This window comes from Scardinius erythrophthalmus (genome assembly GCF_964197995.2).
Source record: "Scardinius erythrophthalmus genome assembly, chromosome: 2".
In the NCBI taxonomy this organism is placed as follows: domain Eukaryota; kingdom Metazoa; phylum Chordata; class Actinopteri; order Cypriniformes; family Leuciscidae; genus Scardinius; species Scardinius erythrophthalmus.
Window position 1 is genome coordinate 32,330,193 of NC_138222.1, and position 12,713 is coordinate 32,342,905.

The following is a 12,713-nucleotide window of genomic DNA, read 5'->3' on the forward strand; positions in this document are numbered from 1 at the left end:
TTTTCACAAGGGACTCCCGGTTTGTGGTGTGCTTGTGTTTTACAAATGACAAGCCATGTGCTCACAACAAACAGGACTATTATAGACATGTGCTCATGGCACAAGGAAACAAACGACAAGCCATGTGCTCTCCTGTCGATTGTCTAGCCCCTCCCATCTTGTTACCTGATTATTGATCCATTTGCACCACCTTCCTTCCCTCGTTACCCTCTTTTGTTTGCCTCCCTATTTAGTCTCCCTGTGTTTGCAGTCCTGTGCTGGTTCGTCTTCTATGTTCCCTCGTGTTTCTTAATGCCTGCCTTGTTTTCCCCCCACAGGGAGTTTTTGTTTGTAGGCTATTTTTGTTTTATTTTTACCACTAATAATTGTTCCTGCACTTGAGTCCTCGCTCCTTTCATCAACCCAGACCGTGACAATTTCCTCATATGGCCTAACATGTTCGACATTGCAGAAAAACTACCAAAACTATGTTTATTAGATTCAGTGACATTTATTCATTCATTCTAATTCAGTTTTTTTTTTTTTTTTTTTTTTCATCCTTTGTCATAAATGCTCTCTGATCATTTAAAATGATAGGAAACATCCTCAAATTTCTTTACTTTCTTTATTTTCTCTTATCTTGAGGACCACATAGCCTAAGTTAAAAAAAAAAAATAAAAATAAAAAACTACCGAGGCTGCAAATGATGAAATTATGCATTTTCAGATTACAAGCCAACATTAATATAGTTTAAAGGAACAACAATCCGCTATTAGAGCTACATTAGGCTATCATGAATCTTTGTATGTGGTTTAATTTTATGTCAGTGTCTCCATATATTGGTCCTGCAGAAATATATTTGTTGCATAATGTTTATTGGATCAAAACAATTCGATTAAAATTCATCATTTCAAACCAAAGAAATTTGTCAACTTCTAAAATGTTGAGTAGCTCTCCCACCACCGATCCTATCTAAACTAATTGCAAGTTATTGTTAATCCACATCTCACCATTTGAGGGCGCCAGACTAGTCAGAATGAATCTGTAGAGAGGTTCAGTACTCCTTTAAAATGCATCGCTAATTCGTGACAACTAACTGACTGATTAAAAGAAACCAATAGATCTTTATCGAGAACAGTAGCGTTTTATTGAGATGTAACTGTTTGGCAGCATTTTTAAAGTGTTTTTAATGCATTTTTCCAACAGTGGTCATGAGACACTTACTGTGTGCTGTATGCAGGCTGAAGTAGATACAAACATTCAGAATGTCTCAACTTTGCTTCCTCTTTTCGTTTCTTTAATTTTTGAAGCGAGCAGCAAGACTAAAAGATTGAGAGTGCTGACAGTATGTTAGCAGGATTGTGGTCATACAGAAATATGACCACATGGAAAAGATACAAGGGACAAATCACTTTTGTGGAGAAAGTAGTCTCTAGAATCACAACAATTGTAACTTTGTCTGCATCCAGAAGGCCTCTACTTTGCTGCAGTGGGCAAAGGTTTAAGAAAGGTGAACAGAAAGTAAAAACAAAGCGTAAAGACTAAGCTACACTTAATTCATTGTATATCATTGCATTATATAACAACACGTCCAACCAATTCAATATTCCAAGAATTTTTTTTGGCTAAACTCTTTGACCCTCGAGTTCACACAAGTGCAGTTCATCCAGCAGTCTCTAAATATTATTTGTCTTCATTTTGAACTGTATCTGTTGTTTGTAATAAAATAAAATCTTGTTTAAAATGTGCTTGTGTTGTCTTTTTAAAATAAATGTCAAATAAAATATTGCATAAAACCATTTTTATTTGTGGCACAAAGTATAAGTAGCTACCATTTAATCCGCAAATATAATGACAAACAATGTAAAATAACAATGTCAGAAACATTGACAAATAGATTATTAAAATTGTTTTATTTTGTACATATTTAAAATAAAGACTAAATACAATATAAAATATATATATTAAATCTTGCCAACCACCAAATACAGCCAAAGAAAAATCCCTGTAGTTTCAACTGGATGTTATCCAGAAGTCGAGTCTAAATACGGCACTGACCTTATAGAGATCTTCCTTAACTCTCCTATACAGCCGTGCCAGAGATTCCATTAGGAATTACATATAGGAACTGTTTTTTAAGTGTGAGCAGTGTAATCCATCATTCATTTCAACCTCCACACATCACCCTCCTATTACAGTAAAAGCATTTATAAGGCTTCACTGACAGCACAGGAACATTCACTACAGTGCAGTGCAGTGTTAATAAAAGAGTTTGTAAAGACTTACTTCATGGAGTCACAACAATCGGATAAACAGAAATGCTATCTATGTATATCAGTGAGACATTTCAGTGTAATAATGCAACGTTCAGTATTAATGATCCAGCCACCATCAGGTCTATGTTCTTGAAAGCACCATCACCCTTAAATGACACATGACTTATCAAAAGTTACCAAGAGCCTCTGGTGGAGACTAACGGGTTAAATTTCAGGCTCCTGGATTACCGACCCTTTCCTATAGCAGTGAGAAAGCAGACGACAGCCGGCTTGTCAGACCCCATCAGCTTGGACCCTTTGGAAGCACAAATATCTCCTGCAACAAGGATCTGCATGCACAAGCCTGATCAAGGTGGATGAGAAGGGATCTAAAACTGTAGAGCCTCGGATTCAAAGAGCTCAATGTGAAAGCCAAACTGTGTTCGAGGTCATTGGCCAAAACCTTTAAGCAGCAGACAGAGCGTGACATGATTGAAAAAAAAACAAAAAAAAACAAAAAAAAACTTATTTTTCATGCTTCAACCTCAGAGGTAATTCTAGAACAGTGTCTTGAAGAATGGTTGATCACAGTAAGCAAACAGACTACTTAAAAGAGGCCCGCACTTTTCTGCCTTTCAGTGGCTGTGGTGGTCGGAAGTTGTTCTCCATGTGCTTTCGGTCTTCTTCCTCCTCTCCGTTAAACAGCAACATCCGGAACTTTCCCATCTAAGCCCAGAAAACATGAAAAACAGCATGTAAGGCAGAACCTGGCAAAGTGACAAGCCAGCACAGCAAAAGAAATCAACTCTGGTTCCACATCTTATGCAACAGGCTTGGGTCTCCATGCTGTGAATCTCCTGAGCTTTTTCCACTCTTAGCTCAATCAATCATTTTAATAAGCTGCACAAGATCAAAGTCGTGTGGCCTCATGCCAGACGCGCCAGGCCGCTGTCACGACCGTGCCGCCAACATGCCAACCTGCTCATGCTTACTTTGATGCAATTTCCAAAGACACAGTCTGAGGGATAGACAAGAGCCGGAGACCAAATCCACAGCAGACTCTTAGATGGACACAGATCTATGTATCTGAAATGGAAATCTAGTAATTTGACACTAGCAAAGGACATGCACTACCGTTAAAAATTCTGGGGTTAGTAAGTTTAACGTTATTGAAAGAAGTCCCGTGCTCAACAAAGCTGCATTTATTTAACACAACAATAAGAACAGTAATATTGTGAGATTTTATTACAATTTAAAATAATGCTTTTAAAATGCAATTTATTCCTGTGATGGCAAATCTGATTTTTTCAGCATCATTACTCAAGTCTTCAGCATCACATGATCCTTCAGAAATCATTCTAATATGCTGACTTGCTGATCAAAAACATTTTTTACCATTACAATCAGAAAAGTGTTTTGTGGCACACCATGATACTTTTTTCAGAAGAACAGCATTTATTTGAAATCGCAATCTTTAGTAACATTATTCATGTCTTGACTGTGATTTAATCAGTCGAATGCATCCTTGCTGAATAAAAGTATTCATTTCTGTAATGTACACAAGTCTTGTGCTTAAAGGAGAACTCGGTAACTCTAGCGAACTCTAGTCACTTCTTCGCCGATTTTCCCTTTTGTTGTCGCATGTTTTCCCCACGAGCTCCCCCTACAGCTGTGGTGGGGCGTATATTTCACAACACAGTCGTAAAAAACTCACTTGCGGCGGCCTCCTCCCCTTATCTACCGCTGCTCATGTGCGTTTGTTATGATCGGAGCAAGCCAACTATCGTGTGGAGCTATATCTACCGATGTGGGTAATACATCATACATGCGTGTGTGTTTATGTCGAATTGCCATAAAGCAATTCGTGTTTCGCGCTCGTTCTCGTTCTCATTCTCGCTTCTCACGAGACTTCCAATTTCTATCTTGCCGGGACGGTAGTGAACAAGTTGCAAGGTTGGTTTTCCGCCTGGGAACGCTGGGGGGAGTGGGGAAAGTCACCAATATCACCAGAACAGGTTGTTTAACCATCCAAATGATTTCTAGACAAGTTTTATTAAGTTAAAAAAGTTACCAAGTTCTCCTTTAAATTACTTCTATAGTGTATTGAATAAGTAGTAGGATTTCGACTGCGTTTAATGCCACGACATGCACATTTTGTTTGAATGAAAAAACTTTGACCTGAACCCTCCCATTGCAAAGGATTCATTCACACTAATTTTGCTCACTCAGAATCTATTAAACATACATACTTAGACGATCCACATCCATACAGAATAAGAAATAAGAACACTCATTTATAGCTATTGTGCATGTTAATGTGTTGCCTTGACTGAGCAGGGCTTTAGTTATGAACTAAACACTATAATGCTTGTGTTAAGTCTTGTAATTACAATTTTATGATATATACACCGCTTTTATGAATAATAATTATTTATACTACTAATGCAAAACCAATTACAGAAAACAGACATGCCCTCACGTCCAGATCATTTCTGACCAGATTCACTATCATCACCAACATACTGGGATGTTGTGGATTATCCCTAATTTACATCACTACCAATGATTTTGATTCACCGGGAGTGCTTCCCACATCCATCTCCCTCCACAACCATTAATTTTCATAAAATGACATCTGTCAATTGACCAGAGGATGCTCATGACAAAACACTAGCAATACAGTTTATAAATAAGGTACAGTCAAGTTTGTGTGAACAAACTAAAGAAAAAAAAAATGGTAACACTTTATTTTACAGTGTCCTTGTTACATTACATGTACTTACCATAGTAATAACAGTAAATTATGCATAATTACATGTAACTAGCCCTCAACCAAACTGTAATCCTACCCTAACCCTATAGTAAGTACATGTAGTTAATTAATATTACTCAGTACTTAAACGTACAGTATAGAATTTTATATTCTAATAGACCGCCACTAGGGGTCGCTAACCTATTTACAATAACAAAGGCGTAGATTGATGACGCAACATTTGCTAAGAATTATGGATCTTGTCGTCAACGTCAAACCGACCGATCTAATAATGTTTATGGATGACTGAATACATCGATGCTTTTATCATGACTGTGATATGAAGCAGTTCGGGATTGCTAAGAGACAGCTATCAGCTCCAAACGGGACGTGAGCTCCCGCGGATATAAAAGGAATAAGGACATTTCATTCTACCAAACTACACGCAGAATTACTACTCACAGGTCAGTTTATTAGACAATTGTGAGGTAACGCAGCGCTGTTTCACCTGGTCTAACATTACACTATCACACTAAACTGCATTTGAATGTGTTGAAATGTATGTGTTAGTCTGTCTGTATGAGACTAGCAGTAAACTAGATCAACATTAGAATAACATACAGCTCATATTCTGACATTTTATCATTGTTGAACTATAAAACATTGATTAGTTTTATGTAAATGTGCTCACCTGTTTAATAAAGTACATGTAGGTGCGGTCGAAGTCTCGAACGTGGAGCTCTCGTTTATATACTGTCTATGGGAGCTCTAGGCATCTCGAAAACACCGCGCTGATATTGATTCTCGTTTTAGTTCTCCTTTATTTATCCAAAGTCTGCTTGCCATGGTCCATAATGTTTGAACGAAACAACAACAGCGTGCAAATAGACATTGCGAACTACAAAGTTGTCCACGTCTGTCGCCTTGGTTACTATCAGACGGCTCTGGTTCATAGCTCTGGTTGCCATGGCAGCACGAGCGGAAACCAGGGACAACGCGGATATGACGCCATTGGCGGCGACAAAACGGAAATAAAAAAACGGGACGTTTCTCGAATTAAATTACAAATTTCTCCTGGTTTGAAAGTCAGTCAGGATAATGTAAGTACACAACTAAAATATATATATATAACATAGATAAAGTGATTTTTGCTATTTTTAAAGCAAAAAAGTTACATATTGTGCCTTTAAATATATAATTACACTGTAACAATGACACCTTAAAATAAAGTGTAACCAAAAAAATAAATCACAAAAGCAACCCACCTGCTTCTCGGACACATAAATAGGTTCTTTCAGCACAATCCATGTGACGCTCTCATACAGTGGAGGAGTGGTGAGAGAGCCTGGGTACGTCCAATATTCCAGACTGTTCGGCAGGAGGCACTTTGGGTTAAAGCCCTTAAAATCAACCACACTTCCCTACGAGAAACAAAGAAACGTCAAAGGAGTGTACTGCAGAACTAAAGATACTCTGAACAGGGATGTAGGGGACACATGCCAATATTTTCATAAGTGGTCGACTAATATGACTTGAAATGCCTAGTTCTCAAAATATTACATTTAATCTTCTACAATAGTGATCTGAATAATCAGATCATTTATTAACGTCAAATACTCAGAGCCAATACCACACTAATCTGTGGTGGCGTCAAAAAAAAAAAAAAACCTGAGAGGGACTCATTTGAATTCTTAAAAACTGATTAACATATTTCAAGACATACATTTCCAAATGAAATCACATGCAAAGAGGCATCTGGGTGTTTCCAAATCCTATCAGATGCAAAAATGGGGATTCAAGAACCGCATCCATTTGGTAAGCAACCATGATTGTTTTAATATATTCATTCATGTTTTCTCTCCGTAATAGCCTAAAGAAATTCATATATTTTCTGAATATTTTTATATAAATAAATACACATACCTTGAATTTAACCATATACAAGGCATCTGTTATCTGATGAAGAGCTCTGTGTTCATCACCTGACTAAAACAAAAACACAAATTAAAAAGGGATTTTTTATATATATATATATATATATATATATATATATATATATATATATATATATATATATATAATAGCTAAAAAAAATAAATAAAAAAAAAATGCACTGTTTATTTTTGCACTTTACTACCTTTCTGAACCTGACATTTGGTAACACTTTACTTTGATGGTCCACTTTAGACTAACTATTCTACTAACTATAAGTAACTTTGCAACTACATGTCAACTAACTCATTATTTTTGCAACTACGTGCCAAATAACTCTCATTAGAGTTGACATGTAGTTGCAAAGCTACTAGTCAGTAGAAAGTCTGTTGGGGGAGCATCACAATAAAGTGTTAGCATACGGTATATTGATACTCTGGTAGTTGACATGTAGTTGCAGCTACTTATAGCTAGTAACTTAGTAGAATATCTAAAGTGGACTGCTGAAATGGTGTTAAATTACATTTTTATCTTTGACAGGAAAATAAGTATACTCATTCCTCGATATGTCTGTTTATTTATATAACCATTATTTTTATTTTCTTATCCTCCAAAATCAATGTGATTCTAATACAGATCACATGCTCTTAAACTAATGCTGTATTATTTGGTTCTTCAATGAGTGCCGATTCCCACTAACTTCCAGAAAGACGCCGAGGACAGCCAGGCCATCAGGGGCTGCTGCTGCCTCACCAAAGGACTTGTACTTTATGGCGTTCCAGTGAACCAGATGAAGCTGGAGAGAGACAGAGGTCACGCCAAAAGATTGTGATAAGCACAGAAAGAGAGAACATGTACATCGAGCAGACGGAGCGTCACTGTCCTGCACCCTCACCTCAGACACATAAGTTTTCCCACCAACCGTATGCTCAGAGCCACAGCAACCCTTGCCTCCCCAGTGGAAGTGAAACTGTTTAAGTCTGTACATGTTTTCCAGAGGCCCTCCTTGGATCACTGCCACAAGAAAAGAGCAGTTTAAGCAGGGCATTTAAATAAAAAAGGTCTAGAGATGCGTTTTTTTAAAAGTTTAACTAATTTTAACTTGAGCACTGCGTTTTTAGAACACTGTTTCTTGCACGAAATGCTGCACACACGTCTGTTTTGCATATTTTCATTGGAAAACAATGGAAAAGCAGAGCAGAGAAATGCAAAAAGACGTATTGTGTGAACATCCAATAACTTGCATTGTAAAGTGACTATCGCCTTTTTTCTCAGACTCACTCGAAGTGCAATCAAGGGTAAAGACAACAAGAATCTACACACTAGCATGAAGCATTGTAACTCATGACCTCCTCCTTTATCTATCCTTACATTTACACAACTGAATTGCATTTAGCACAATGACATGCATGACATATTTAGATAAATGCTATGAAATGGGTGGTTGGCATCTTGCAAACCCAATGTCTAACTACTATAGTCCAGTTCAGTGAGTAAAAACCATCTGTCTGATCCCACTGGAGCCAAGATTCTGTCTCCAGCCTCACTTTCTTTTTCTTCCTCTCTTTACAACTCTCTCTCCTCTTTTGTTTTAATTCCTAGACCCATCTCTCACCGATCATGAGAGACACTTTGAACATTTCAACAAATTGACAATGACAACTTAAGCAACTGATTGCTTCCCAGACCTTTATGATGGCTCAGAAACCACAAATGCTGACAATTGTCTATTTATTCAAGAGCTTCCCTTTTGATTGATTGTTGAGTGAATGGAGTTATAACTATTTTTGATGTGTGCAATTTCACATAACAGTCATTAGGTCAAATGGTGAGGTGGAATGAGAACTGAAATGACGGTCATTTGAGCAGAAAAAGCTGAACTTTTCAATATAGACTGTTGTGGCCCAGTGTAATTTTAATATTAATCCTAAAATAGCGTTATTTATATTGTGAGTTTAAAGTTTTAGTAATTTTGGTATACAGTATGTTAGTCATTTTTATTAGCTTTTGTTTTTTTAAATAAAATATATTTCTATTTAGCTTTAATTTATTTTACCTTTAGATTTTTTTGTACTTCAACGGAAATCAGTTTGCCTCTGCAACTAACTGAAGTTTTTTTAAAGTTTTTCATTTAATATTTATATTTTATTTTACTTTATTGCAATTACCAAAATCAATTTTTTATAGTTTTAGTTTTAATTAACATTAGCAACACTAGTACGGCCTTATTCAAAAACACACACTACAAGTCAGTCATTCATCTTTCATAAGATCTCATTTTCAGCTGGCTAAGGTTCTTCTAAATAAACCTTTCTATAGCATTCAATCTCACAGTGGTCTTGCACAACATGAGAGCTGTGATAGAGGAAGAAGAAACAAGTTGTGTGTAAAAACCCAAACATGCAGAACTAAACGTTGCCTGCTCAAAGCTGTTCATTTTGTGACAGTAACATTTTTAAAGCAGTAATAATCTTGTCACGGATACCAACCTGATCTCTCATCTGAGTCAATGAACTCCACTACTACAGAATGGCCATTGTTTGATATGGTGACAGAGGTGCAGTTGTTGTAAGACAGCGAGATAGGAGACAGTCTGGCATCAAATACAGCTTCTGCAGGGACTATATCAATAGGTGATTGGCGGTTACCCTCAGCAATGGGATAGTCTTTGAGCCATGCTGATGGACCTAGAAAACAATGTTTAACAACCAACCAGAAAGTAATACACAAAAGCACAGTGTCATACCTTATACTGTTTTGGTTTTAGCCTTATCTAGTGAGTGTGAGTGTGTACGGATACAACATTTTTTGTTGAATTTTAGATGGATTTTAGACTGTCCGACAAATAAAGGACAATTCTTCTGGAAAACCTAACAAAAAGTGTTTAGCTCTTGAACGAATGATGTAATTATGGCAATTTTTTATTATTATTATTAATGTAATTTGTAACTTTAAAAGTCTGGGTACACAACTTAATTTATTATTATTAATGCATAATTAAAAAAAAAAAAAAAAAAAAAAGACATGCAAACTCTATCTTTCATTACCATGCATTTTGTTTAATCAAAATTAGCATAATTACATTACAATTTACTAATAAAGGAAGAAAGTTGAAAACAGCAGTGTGGTCAGGCCAAAATCTAGCTCTCTCATGATAAAGGGAATAAAATAAGATGATGAATTTAGACAAATTATCTAACACAGTAAAATCAGTCTATTCATTGTTCAACAATTTTTAACACACAGGCCTGCATTGACGCATTTTTATTGTGAGTGTAGCATACAGCATTTCTAAGTCTTGCAATGTTTGTCTGTTTTAACAGAGCATAGGCCTATGGCTAGTAATGTTTAAGCAGCAACTATCCCTTTAAAAGATAACTGGGCTAATCTCGCATTAACAGTAGATTGGGCAGCAAAATGTGCTACGCTAAATCTAACGACAGTTGACTGGACATATTAATGAATGAATGACAACAAACACAAAAACTGCCCCAATGGATGTTGGCTAGTGATCAACACAAGGCTGTTAAATAGACATTCAGAAAATGTCTTAAGACGTATGAAAAAGAATGCATGTAGGGCTCTGGGTTTTTTTCTTCTTTTAAGATATTTATCAGATGTAGGCTACACAGCATTGCCTAAGTCTTCAAGATGAAGCACAGCCTATATGCTACATCATAATAATGGAATACAATTGATAATTAAACTGGTTTAAATGTTTTGCCATGTTGTTTTTCTATCTTGCATTATCAAATTATGGATGTCATTTTTTTTTTTTTTGTGTGAAAATTAGCTTCTTGGTCGACTAATAATTAGCAAGCTTAATTTATATAAATGTAATAAGGCCAGCATATTTAAAAAAAAATATTGCTACCTGTTGCTGACAAAATAATAATGGCCCATTTTAAAAGTTGCCAAAAAAAATGTGTAGAAGTCAAAGACAATTCAGATATGATTTAACCTTATTGTTGTGCTTTCCTTGTTATTTCCCCCCTTTTCTTTTCAGAGTAATTATATATTTTGATAGGCTATACCCAAATCCAGGATTTTTTTTATTTTATTTTTTATTAGATTTTTTTTTAATTGTTCATTGATAGCGATACAACCACGCTTCATTTCCCTGATCCTGTATTGTATGTACATGTAGGCTATGTATATTTTTTGCAATAAAAAAAATAAATAAAAAATGATGATGATGATAATAATAATAATAATAATAATAATAATAATTGAAAAAAAAATAGAATATGATAAATAAAAGTCTATTTTGAATGCATATAGTAGCTTATATTACCGCGAAGCACAACCTGTGTTTAGCAGTGGGCAAAATTAAAATGGACTCACAAAAACGTGTTTTTATGGACTGATGCCTTCTTGTAAACTAAGGATTCTTAGTAACGGTAACTTGACTTACCGTTGTCTTTCCCATATCCCCAGTGATGGCCAGTCATCTCTCCCTCTCTGAGCAGCGGATAAGATGCTGTACTGTAGGCTGTGTGTGTGCAGTCGGCGAGTGTCTTGAGTGCTGCTGTGGAGTGAGTGGATCGACTCTAATGACAGAGGTAACAGGCGCTGTGATTGATTGACAGATGAGCTGATCCGCTCAGGCCCCGCCTCCTCTAAAGCCGATTGGACTGTCCGCACCGTGTGTTCAGGGCTTCTGTCTTGAATACTTTGACTTAGTTGCATTTAATTGAACTGTCTAAAAGCCTAAATCAGGGGTGCCCAATCCTGCTCCTGCGGATGGACTGTCCTGCACAGTTAATCTCCAACCCTAATCAAAGACACCTGCCTTTGATTTTCAATTGATCCTAAAGACCTTAATTGGTTGCCTCAGGTGTGTTTGTTTAGGGTTGGAGATGTGAAGGACAGTCGGATCGGCAGGAGCAGGATTGGTCACCCCTGGCCTAAATGAACTCTGAAGATAGCGTGGCATTACCTGCATCATGTGGCTGACATTTAGCACTCGACACACTTCATTTTGAGTATAATTAGGCCTAGCCTACATAACAATCAGAATGTAAACGTGCGGAAACCTACTGTTTTCTTTTTATCTTTAATTCAGTTTATTTCATCGCATGTACTGTCTAGTGTGGCATTTGCTAAAAACAAACTATAGGCTAGCCTATAAGGAATATTTCCTGTAGGGTTTAAATAACTGCAGGGACAGGACTTGTTATAGGCCTAGATGATAGCCTTGTCTTGGTTAGTGAGCCCTTGCGTCTGAGGAACCAGGGCATGGTTGGTAATCAAGCTCTGACAAATGTAAAAGAAAATCAAGCTTTTATTATTATGACAATATCACTGAAAGTTTTCAACCACTACCAATAATTATTCTTAACAATAGGCTAGCCTATTAGCCTACTGATGTTTTATAATGATAGAGAATTTTTTTATCACTTTTACTGTTTGATGCTGAAAAGGGGATCAAATGAAAAAAAGACAGCAGTCATGTTAAAGGAGTAGTTCAAACTACTTGGTTTACTATTTTAATACAAGTAGTACATTTTTTAGTTTATGAAAGTACACACTGAAGTGTACTCTCAGTAAACTACTAGTAGTTTATACTGCAAGTATACTTGTAAGTTTTCTTTAAAGGGGTGGTTGATTATGATTTCACTTTTCTAACTTTAGTGTGTAATGTTGCTGTTTGAGCATAAACAACATCTGCAAAGTTACAATGCTCAAAGTTCAAAGCAAAGGGAGATATTTTATTTTAAAGAAATCGCTTTTTAAGGACTACAACAAACGGCTGGTTGGGACTACACGACATTCCTCCAGTGTTAGTGACATTG

General features: G+C 36.4%; 1 protein-coding gene across 2 annotated transcripts; it reads right to left on the reverse strand.

Moving 5' to 3' along the window:
- Positions 1–1,767: 1,767 nt before the first annotated feature.
- Positions 1,768–11,691, reverse strand: ca7 (carbonic anhydrase VII). Of its 2 annotated transcripts, none has more exons than XM_081393867.1 (8): positions 11,333–11,691; positions 9,408–9,605; positions 7,814–7,932; positions 7,619–7,714; positions 6,910–6,972; positions 6,252–6,407; positions 2,859–2,960; positions 1,768–2,697 (listed from the first exon to the last, which is right to left on the reverse strand). In XM_081393867.1, the coding sequence occupies exons 1-8, from the start codon at positions 11,367–11,369 to the stop codon at positions 2,539–2,541; spliced, it is 930 nt and encodes a 309-aa protein (XP_081249993.1). In that variant the 5' UTR covers positions 11,370–11,691; the 3' UTR covers positions 1,768–2,538. The 2 variants fall into 2 exon arrangements, with proteins under 2 accessions (XP_081249993.1, XP_081249994.1); XM_081393868.1 differs by having other exon boundaries at positions 9,408–9,539; positions 11,333–11,482.
- Positions 11,692–12,713: the final 1,022 nt, after the last annotated feature.

Excerpts from the sequence above, each read along its gene's own strand:
- ca7 (XM_081393867.1), bottom strand. The coding sequence starts at position 11,369 with ATGACTGGCCATCACTGGGGATATGGGAAAGACAACG. Across the intron at positions 6,408-6,909 it reads TGTATATGGTTAAATTCAAG|GGAAGTGTGGTTGATTTTAA; the intron begins GTATGTGTATTT and ends TGTTTCTCGTAG. Across the intron at positions 2,961-6,251 it reads TTTATGTGTCCGAGAAGCAG|ATGGGAAAGTTCCGGATGTT; the intron begins GTGGGTTGCTTT and ends TTCTGGGCTTAG.